The sequence below is a fragment of the Carlito syrichta genome, unplaced genomic scaffold (genome assembly GCF_000164805.1).
Source record: "Carlito syrichta isolate Samal-C Ts95f unplaced genomic scaffold, Tarsius_syrichta-2.0.1 Scaffold308850, whole genome shotgun sequence".
NCBI classification, from domain to species: domain Eukaryota; kingdom Metazoa; phylum Chordata; class Mammalia; order Primates; family Tarsiidae; genus Carlito; species Carlito syrichta.
Window position 1 is genome coordinate 69,880 of NW_007252946.1, and position 11,061 is coordinate 80,940.

Here is an 11,061-nt window from a genome sequence, read left to right on the forward strand (position 1 = left end):
CAAAAAAAAAAAAAGTGATGTAGACGATGAAGGGGCAGACTGGAAACCGTAGAGGGAGGCTTTTGGAAGCAGTGGCTGTGTGTGCTGGGTCTTGTGCTGTGCCAGAGGTAAGCGCCCTTGCTGGTGGGTGGGGGCCTCATGGTGGAGCTGGTGTGACTGAATGTGGGTGCTGAGTCATCCTTGCTGCAGAGAGACCGGCAACTCCCAGAACTCTTAGAAAGTCTCAGAAAAGGAGTTAAATATGGGAAAGTCTGTATGGGTGGATGGGGGCCCTGCCCTTTTGACTGAACTGGGAAACTAGCTACACTCCGAGAACAGCTCGGCCAAGAACAGCAGCCACCGTTTTCCGAGCACCCACCCTGTGCTCGACACTTGGCTTGTCGTTTGTTTGTGGCAGGGTCTCACTCTGTCACTCAGGCTGGAGTGTGGTGGTACAGTCACGGCTACTGCAGCCCTAGCCTCCTGGGCTCAGCCAATTCTTCTGCCTCAGTCTCCCGAGTACCTGGGACTACAGACACATACCACCGTGCCAGGCTGATTTTTCCTTTTGATGTTTTGCAGAGACAGGGGCTTGCTGTGTTGTCTAGGCTGGTTTCAAACTCCTGGGCTCAAGCAGCCCTCCTGCCTCGGCCTCCTAAAGTGCCAGGATTACAGGCCTGGGCCACCACACCCAGCCTACACTTCACATCGTAAACATTTTACAAGGGTTGTCACTTTTAGTCCTCAAAACTGCCCTATGCAGTAGGCCTCGCCCTTTGTTATAGACAGACTACCTCAACCCCAAATTCCCATGTTGAAGCCCTGACCTCCAGTACTTCAGAATGTATGATCTATTTATTTTATTTTATTTTATGTTTTTGTTTTTTTGAGTCAGTCTCACTCTGTCTCCCAGACTGGAGTGCAGTGTCATGCTCGCAACCACCGCAGCCTCCACCTGCTGGGCTCTGCCAATCCTTCCGCCTCAGCTTTCCAAGTAGCTGGAACTACAGGCACGCGCTACCATGCCCAGCTAATTTTTTGAATTTTTGTAGAGATGAGGTCTTGCCAAGTTGCCCAGGCGGGTCTCGAACCTGCGGACTCAGGCAATCCACTCGCCTCAGCCTCCCAAAGTGCTGGGATGTGTGCCCGGCCAGAATGCGTGATCTATTTAAAGGTAAGGTCAGTAAAGAGGTCATTAAGTCAAAATGAGGTCATTGGGGTAGGCTTCAATCCAGTCCGACTGGTGTCTTACAAGAAAAGGAAATTGGAACACAGATACACACAGAACGAAGACCATACGAAGTCACCAGGAAAAGACGGCCCTCTATGTGCTGATGAAAGAGGTCTCAGAAGAAGAAAACCCTCTTGAGACTGTGATCTCTGACTCCTTGCCTCCAGGACTGTAAGGAAATACATTTCTTTTGTCTACGCCCCCCTGTACATTGCTATGGCAGCCCAAGCAAATGAATATGCCCCATTGCTCAAACTAATATGAGGAAATGAAGGATCAGAGAGGATAGGACATTTGCCAAAGTTCTACCGGCTATGGCAAGGTAGGCCTGGGATTTGATCCACGAGTGTCAGATTCCAGAAATTGTGCCTGTCACTAACATGTTCTCGAGCATGTCAGTCTTGAAACTGCTTCTCCTCACTTTTGAAACAGTGGCTGGCACTGAAACCTTTGACTTCTGGGGCACTGTCCTCACTAATATATCATGCTGTCACCCCTGCTATGCCGCTTTCCTCGAACGTCAGGCACTGATAAGTACATGAGCGTCTCAATGGGAACAGTACCAACAGGTGACTGACTAAGTTAGGAGCTCAGAAACTCTGCAAAGATTTGTGGTACTTGGACCTTTCTTTCTTTCCTCTTCTGATGAACTGAGGTAGAGGAGACTTGTTCTCCCAAGTGGTTTGTACTTGCCTGGAAGTGGAGTTAAACCTTCCAGAAAAATCGGGTGAGTGACAGGTATTTAGTATTGTGCTTCAGCTGTTGCTGCCACTGAAAAGTTGGTGGTTCTTGATGAATCAGGGGTAAATATTGGAATCTCCTGTATACATTTCTAAAAAAGCCCAAGTCCAGAACAATGGCCCAAGTCCAGATCTCACTCCAGGCATTCCACTGTAGGAAGTCTGGGTCAGGACCGGAGCGCCCTTAAGCATTTGTTTTTCCTTTTAAATCTTCCCTGGTGATTTTGATGTGTCTTATCAAATGGAGAAGCTTTGGAGTGGTGTAGAATGACTTACTTCTGTAGTTCCTTCTGTAGTTCCTTCTCAAACATTAAAATGGTTGCATCTAAACATGATAATAACATCTTAAAACGTAACGCTTTCGTTTTATTACCTACTCATAGGCTTTCCTGTTCTCTGTGGTTCTTTAAACTCGGTTGTATTCTGGGGATAGGAGGACATAATCCGGGGCCATTGTTCTCACAGAGGCCGCTGGAATTGATTACTCTCTGTGCTGGCCAGCATGTCTGAATGTGAGAGGCCAGTTGGCAGTAGGTCCTATCCGGTTGACCTGCAGACTTGAACTTGTTTGTACACTGTGCATTTTCCTCCTCCAGAGGGCTCCCGAGTTCAGCTGAGCAGACTGGCTTGTGCCCACCCTCTTTAGATGAAGAAATTAGCTAATAAGATTTGAGCCTTGACTTCTTGGAGGGACTCATGTTATATTATCTTCTAGGACTTCCTATTCTTTTCTACTGCCTTTTTTCCCCCCAGCTTTCAATCTCAATTCAAAGGATAAAGAATGTTTTCTTCTCAGGGTAACATCGAGTGACGCTAGAACACAGGGCAGAAACTGTGACCAAAACCTCAGGTCTTTAAAGGAGTGATCTCGAAAATACTTTGGGTGTACTTATAAATCAAAAGGTTGAGTTTACATCTTCAATATGTAGATAATTGACTGTGTATAAATTACGCACCCATACGATTTCCTATTCCTTATAAAATATGCTCTCCAAAATATTGTAAAGAGTGAACAAAAGAAAAAGTTCTAATACTTTCTTTCTGTATTTCAGTGAGGTCATTTTACTTTACAAGATGCTTTCCTTGACGCGGCAGGGGTTTGGGGAAAGAGTTGAGAGATGACCTTGGGGTTGTGTGGGCTGCAGCTACCTTTCTATTCCAGTTGTCATCCAGTTTTAGTGAAGAGTGGACTGTCCAGGGAAGGGCAGGACCTGACAGTCAGCGGGAGGGTGGCTTTATGTGGGTGGCTCAGAGCAATAAGGGTGATTTCCTGGGGAGCATTGGAGAGCTTGAGGCAATGACCGGCAAGCAGCAGGGATCTGAAGTAAGGGCATGAGGCAATTTTGGGTTTTGCCACTTTCGACTCAGTGAGCACTCCGAAATCAGCTTGGCATCCATGCAGACTTTGAGATTTCAGTGCAGAGTCACCACATTCATGTTTGAGCCACCGACATGGTGAAGCAGAGAAAGTCCTTTGAATTTTAAGTGTTCCGTGGCCTTTTTTTTTTTTGAGCTGGAGTCTCACTCTGTCACCCAGGCTGGAGGGCCGTGGCACGCTCATGGCCACCGCAGCCTCAACCTGCTGGGCTCTGGCAATCCTTCCACCTCAGCCTTCCAAGGAGCTGGAACTACAGTTGCGTGTTGCCTTGCCCTGCTAATTTTTGATTTGCTGTAGAGATGAGGCCTCACCAAGTTGCCCAGGCTGGTCTCGAACCCTCAGGCTCAGGCAGTCCTCTCACCTCAGCCTCCCAAAGTGCTGGGATCAGCGGCTTGAACCACCACACCTGGCCTCCAAGGTCATTTATAAAAATGTTGCCATATCATCCCTCCTGATGATGAAAGGGTGCGCATGGGCTGTTGGCTTTATCTGAAGGGATTTTAAAAGTTTCTTTTTGGGATGTTGCATCTTTTATTACTTTCCTTCTAGCTCTCTCCCCATCTGGTTCTTTTACCTAATAAGGGCATAGGTACATTTTTTTAAAAGTGATATTAGACACAATAAGGTTTTCATCAGTGTAATAGACTGGAATGAATTATTTAGGAAAAAGTTACTGTGCAATTCCACCACAAGCCACATCTGGAGTTACATTTAAAACAGGTCTAGCCGGGCGCGGTGGTTTCACGCCTATAATCCCAGCACTTTGGGAGGCCAAGGCGAGAGTACTGCCTGAGCCCGCAGGTTCAAGACCAGCCTGGGCCAACTTGGTGAGACCTCGTCTCTACAATAAATCAAAAAATTAGCGGGGCATGGTGGCGCATGCCTGTAGTTCTGGCTACTTGAAAGGCTGAGGCGGAAGAATTGCCTGAGCCCAGCAGGTTGAGGGTGCAGTGGCCGGGAGCGTGCCACTACCCTCCAGCCTGGGTGACAGAGTGAGACTCCAACTCAAAAATTAAAAAAAATTTAAAAAAAAACAGCTCTAAAGCAAAAAAATGAAGAAATGGCACAAGCCCAAATTTTAATTTTGCTGCTTTTTATATTTAGAAAAATAGGAAGAATTATAAGTTCTGTGGTATACCAATAATTTTGAAAGCACTAGTTCTTTCTAAATCAGACTTCAAACAATTTATTTATTTATTGTTTGTTTGTTTGTTTATTTATTTATTTTTGAGTTGGAGTCTCACTCCGTCGCCCAGACGGGAGTACAGTAGCCGCTCCTGGCCACCGCAGCCTCGACCTGCTGGGCTCCGGCGATCCTTCCGCCTCAGCCTTCCAAGTAGCTGGAACTACAGGTGCACGCTACCACGCCCAGCTAATTTTTTGATTTGTTGTAGAGATGAGGTCTCACCAAGTTGCCCAGGTGGGTCTCGAACCCGCGGGCTCAGGCAATCCACTCACCTCAGCCTCCCAAGGGGTGGGATTACAGGCTGAGCCACCGAGCCCAGCTACAATTTATTTTTATTTCAAAGTTTTCTTCCAGCGTTATCAAGGTATACTGAACAAAAAAGTATACATATTTAGCATGTACAATGTAATGTTTATATATATATATATACATACATACATTATGAAATGATGACCACAATCAAGCTTCATAATTAACATATCCATCACCTCATATTAGCACATTTCAAGAATACTTATAGTATTTCTTTTTTTTTTTTTTTTTTTTTTTTTTTTGAGTCGGAGTCTCACTCTGTCGCCCAGGCTGGAGGGCAGTGGCATGCTCACGATCACTGCAGCCTTGACGCGCTGGGCTCCGGCGATCCTTCCACCTCAGCCTTCCAAGTAGCTGGAAATACAGGCGCGTGCTACCATGTCCAGCTAATTTTTAAAAAAATTTATTGTAGAGATGAGGTCTCACCATGCTGTCCATGCTGGTCTCAAACCCGTGGGCTCAGGCCATCATCTCGCCTCGGCCTCCCAATGTGCTGGGATTATAGGCTTGAGCCATCGCGCCCAGCCGAATACCTACAGTATTAACCATAGTCACCTTACTGAACTCAGATTGCCTATCTTGGTCAAAGTGCATACTTAGTCAAAGGTCCAGGTGAAGGATCCTACCTTAATTGATTTAGACTCACATGAATGTATCTAATCATGTGTGCTAACCAGAGAACCTACTCATTAGCTCTTGGGGTTGAAAGAACACAAGATATGATTTTGTGTTTTTTCAACTTCTTCAACAGAAGAGGAAATGAAGGTGATGAAACTTACCTGAGGTCACACAGGTAGTGAAGAGCAGAGAAGAAACCAGAACCAGGGCAGGTTTAGTAATTTTTGCGTTAGTGTACCTTTTATTTTTTATCATGTGGCTCCCTAATCTTTGAGTTTTCCAAATGCAGAATTAGCTTATAAGATAGCATAAATTCTTTTAATGTTACATTTACAGAGGCAGATACACATTCTTGGTTAAAGCTCCCTTTTGGATGTACGCAGATTTAATTATCCTGTCACTGAAAGTATCTCAAGAACTAATTGGAATCGGGCAATATCTTGCATTTGACATGTTTTGTTTTTTGGTGTTTAGGTTTTCCTAGGACATTAGGGCAAGCTGAAGCCCTGGACAAAATCTGTGAAGTGGATCTGGTGGTCAGTTTGAACATTCCATTTGAAACCCTCAAAGATCGTCTCAGCCGGCGCTGGATTCACCCTCCTAGCGGAAGGGTCTACAACCTGGACTTTAATCCACCTCATGTACACGTAAGAACATATATGGTGCTTTCAAAAACTTGACAAGAAAAAGAGTTTTAGTTGAAAAGTGGGTAAAGGATATGAATAAACTATTCAGAAAGAAAAAAAAGCAAATCTACATGGCCAATAACATTTTTTAAATGTTTAAATTCATTAGTAGTCAGGGAAAAGGAAATTCTAGTAAAATAGGCCATCACTTTGGATTCATTGAACTGGCAAAATTAAAAATGGCATAACATCTATTTCTAATGAGGAACTGGGAAAAATGGTACTCTCCTTTTGTTAGATAAAGTATTAGTAGCCTATGTAAAGCATTGTGGCAACATACTTTAAGAGTTTAAAATAGCCGGACTCGGTGGCTCAGCCTGTAATCCCGCGCCTTTGGGAGGCTGAGGTGAGTGGATTGCCTGAGCCCGTGGGTTTGAGACCCGCCTGGGCAAAGAGACCTCATCTCTACAATAAATCAAAAAATCAGCCGGGTGTGGTAGCGCATGCCTGTAATTCCGGCTACTTGGAAGGCTGAGGCGGAAGGATCGCCGGAGCCCAGCAGGTCGAGGCTGCGGTGGCCGGGAGCGGCCACTGCACTCCAGTCTGGGCGACAGAGTGAGACTCCAACTCAAAAAAAAAAAAAAGAGTTTAAAATAAATATTCACTTAGCCTGTGTGAGTGGAACAGCCCATGGAAGGCTACTGGGAGAGTGGTCCTAGCAGATCAGTCACTTATACAGTAATGCTTATGTCAATGTTTTTATAGTGGCCAACACATTAAAAACAAGAAGACTCATAAAAGCCCAGTGAATGTTCATCTGTAGAGAAATGGTTAAATAAATATGAGGACATTCACATTATGTCAGGATATAATTTATTCAGTAAAAAGATGAATTAGCACTTGCTTTTTTTTGAGTCGGGGTCTCACTCTGTCACTCAGGCGGGAGTAGTGGCATGGTCGTGGCACACTGCAGCCTCCGCCTCCTGGGCTCAGGCAGTCCTTCTGCCTCAGGCTTTTGAGTAGCTTGGACTGCGGGTGGACAGCACCACTCCCATCTGGTTTTTTGAGTTTTTTTGTAGAGATGAGATAGATTTCTGTTGCCCAGGCTGGTCTCGAACTCCTGAGCATAAGCAGTCTTCCCCCCTCAGCGTCACAAAGTGCTGGGATTACAGGTGTGAGCCACCACGCCCGGCTGAGCACTATGCTTTTTGACACTTTTTAGAAGTTTCCTAAAAGTCATTCAGTGAGAAAAACAAACAACAGAATGACCCCATTTTTAAAAAGTGACCACACTTCTTTATGTATCTCTGTTTGTGTGTGTATATACCCTCTAGCTTTGTAAAACTGTAGAAAGTCATGAAGGCCATATATATCCTAGACTGGCAAAGAGCTAGTCTGGATAAGACTGGGCCCGGATGAGGGAAAAGAATTACAGTTGATGTGCTTGGGGGCAGGGGAGAAGGTTAAGGCGACAGTGGAGGGCTAAAGAAGCAAAGAAGTCCCTCCAAAAAACATTTTAAAAATTAAGCATGGTGGTATGTGCCTGTAATCCCAGCTACTTGGGAGGCTGAGGCAGAAGGATCACCTGAGCCCAGGAGGTGGAGGCTGTGGCAAGCCATGATTATGCCACTGCACTTCAACCTGGGTGACAGAGTAAGCCCCCAACAACAGCAACAAAAAAGATTGTCCTTGAAAAGAATTTCAAAATATGACATTGATACAGTTATCTAAAGTTGGACATGTGCAACTGTGTGTGTGTGTGTGTGTGTGTGTGTGTGTGTAAGGATTGTTTAACAAATTCACTTAAAGAGTTACTCTCTGATAAAGACAGATTGGACTAATGCATGAATTCAGTCTGATAATACTGAACTCCAGTTATTGGGTGGTAGATAGTATTTATTACTTGTTATCATCCAAATGCGGACAATGTGGCATTGGGTCTTACTGGGCAAATCTTTATGGGAAAGGGTGGGCTTGAATATAAATGGAGTCAGTCATCACTGCAGAAAAGTACTACTGCGGACTAAGAATCCCCTCCCAGCTCCTGAGTGCCATTGTGGCAGTTAAGTCCCTGTGAGACTTGTTCATTTAGAAGACTTCTTTTACAAGCTGGGTGTGGTGGCTCATGCCTGTGATCCCAGCACTCCGGGAGGCTGAGGTGAGAGGATTACCTGAGCTCATCATTTCAAGACCAGCCTGGGCAACTTAGTGAGATCTCTACAACAAACCAAAAAATTAGCCAGGCATGGTGGTGTGTGACTGTAATTCTAACTGGAAGACTGGAAGGCTGAGGCAGAAGGATCACCTGAGCCCAGGAGGTTGAGGCTGTCGTGGCCATGAACGTGCCACCGCACTCCAGCCTGGGTGACGGAGTGAGACGCCAACTCAAAAAAAGAAAAAGAAAACTTCTACAAATGTAAAACCTCTCTCATTCTTTTGTTAGCTCCTTGCCTGTTTCTATCCCAAGAAGCTACAATAGGGGTGAAAATCAGTGGGGAGAAAAAAGGAGTTTGGAAAATACACATGGGCACACACGAAGTCCCACTCATTTTGGCTGTGTCCAGACCTGCTGATGCAAAGTTCTCCCGGTATTTGGAAGGCTTTACCACCACATTGCTTTCTAAAGGCTGGGTATCTATAAAAGAGTGCCTGTGATTACAAATGCTGTTTCTAAAGGCAGTAGCAACCATGCTGACCCAGGCTACCTCTCCTGCCATGGGGCCAAGCTCCCCAAAGGGAGGACTGCTGCTGGTCTGCATTCTTCTTTTCCTTCTGGAAGCAGCGCTGCATTGCTGGTGCTCGGAAATCCTGGGATGACCTCTGAGCTCTGTGGCTGTAAGTGATATAAGGAAGGCAATATGGGTGATATACAGCCTGACCATCCCCGCCCTCCTCCTGTTCTGTGAGGGTAACAACCACGGAATATACATGTGATAATTATGTGGTTCACCCAGAAATTATCAATATAAATCATATACCCAAGGCCCCGAGCTGTGATGGAATTTTAGTGCATTTTAAGTTGACAGTCAGTTTCTGATTATCCAGTGGAGTTGTCTGAGCCTTGTGGTTCTGTTCTGGCTTGTCTTTTGACAGATTTATTTCTTGGGACTATCTTTGCTTGTGAGTAAGAGCTATGGACATGGGAGACAAAACTCAAAATGTGTCCACTTTGTAATTTGTGAAGAGAGGTTTCCTGGGAGGTTAAAACACAATGGAAATGGAGGTTTTTTAAAAAATGATAATTTTTCATTCTCAGAATGTTTGTCCCCGGTTATATGGGCACTTGAGTCCTACCTATTTCAAAACACCTTTAGCTATGCCATTATTTGATAATAATTCAATAAGATAAGTAAATTTCATAGAAGCTGCATGATAGAGTTGGAAAGCTGGCAGAGATGATACTGAAATGTCTGCTCCCGGATTCATATTTTTCCCAAGTAAACCAAGTTGATTTGTTGAGATATTTTATTTTCATTTTTTGGGGTTTTTTTCACCTTTAAATCTTTTAGTTTAAAATTGTGGGGTATAATTCAGGGTTAGGTATACAGACATTCTTTGTGCAGGTACCCTTCTTGATGAGGTGTGGAGATATTTTATTTTCTATATTAAGAACTCAGGCTATAGAAAGCAAGGCAGCCGGGCTTGGTGGCTCAGCCTGTAATCCCGCGTCTGTGGGAGGCTGAGGTGAATGGATTGCCTGAGCCCGCGGGTTCAAGACCCACCTGGGCAGCGAGACCTCATCTCTACAATAAATAAAAAAAATCAGCCGGGCGTGGTAGCGCATGCCTGTAATTCCGGCTTCTGGGAAGGCTGAGGCGGAAGGATCGCTGGAGCCCAGCAGGTCGAGGCTGCGGTGGCCGGAAGCGGCCACTGCACTCCAGTCTGGGTGACAGAGTGAGACTCCAACTCAAAAAAAAAAAAAAAAAAGAAAGCAAGGCAGTTTAGGTGTATGTAGACAGCCAAGGTGACACTGTCTAAAAGTTTGCTGTTGGGGGAGGTTGCATTTATTAACATCACTGGAGCACATTTGCAAAGGATCTGAGCAGTTTATTAAGTAACGAAGATTGCATGTCAGCTCTCAGGAAATAAGGTGAACACCTTGTCAAGTGTGCTGTTTCTTTTTTAACTACCCTCACCATTTCCACTGTCACGAGATCTAATTTATCATATGGCCAGAGTGAAAGGTGGACACATGGTTTTGCACAGGAAAGATCTTACCTCTGGGATGGCCTGATTGTTGTCTGTATTGATTGGCTTCTCTGGTACTTGCAGGGGATTGATGACGTCACTGGCGAGCCATTGGTCCAGCAGGAGGATGACAAACCTGAAGCTGTGGCTGCCAGGCTGAGACGGTACAAGGACGTGGCAAAGCCGGTCATCGAATTATACAAGTGAGTATGCCTGAGTGTCTTCACGGCAGTGGGCCCACTGGGAAGGACACTGGACTGAGGTCGAATAGCTTCTTTACACTGGATAAACTCGAAAGACTAGTACCTCCTAGATGTCACACAGAATACTGGGATTGGCGCGGGAGATGAGATCCAGTGCTTTTATCCCCAAAGTGTTAGAACCTGAGGACCTAAACGTCATTATCTCTGTCTGTTCTGGATGTAAAATGGCGTGTCAACTTGTTTTTATTTTCCTTTTAAAGTGACTGAGATAATGGTCTGTATATTGACACCCCCACATGTAAATAATGTGATTTGTATGGGAGATTGGAAGGGACGTTTGGTGTGTCCGTAGGGACTTTAACAGAGAAAAGCTAAAGCCAGACTGAAAATGCAGATGGTTGCAGGGCCAGGCAGGTATTGGAAAGGAGTCTCACACCTGGTGAAAAAAGTGTCAAGCTGGGCACTGAGTGACAGCTGAACTGGACAGGTCCTAGGCTGGGCCAGCCGAGGCTCCATCCTGCCATTCAGGAGAAGCAAAAAATCTGTCTTTGTGTGTGTGTGTGTGTGTGTGTGTGTGTGTGTGTGTGTGTGTGTGTGTGT

The 11,061-nt window shown here is 45.2% G+C and overlaps 1 protein-coding gene across 1 annotated transcript in view; it reads left to right on the forward strand.

Moving 5' to 3' along the window:
• AK4 (adenylate kinase 4) overlaps window positions 1-11,061 on the forward strand; it is a 40,726-nt gene that overhangs the window by 22,254 nt on the left and 7,411 nt on the right. Inside the window, exons 2-3 of the mRNA XM_008066163.2 lie at window positions 5,919-6,091; window positions 10,343-10,461. Coding sequence (XP_008064354.1) covers window positions 5,919-6,091; window positions 10,343-10,461 — 292 coding nt within the window. The remainder of the gene's footprint in view (window positions 1-5,918; window positions 6,092-10,342; window positions 10,462-11,061) is intronic.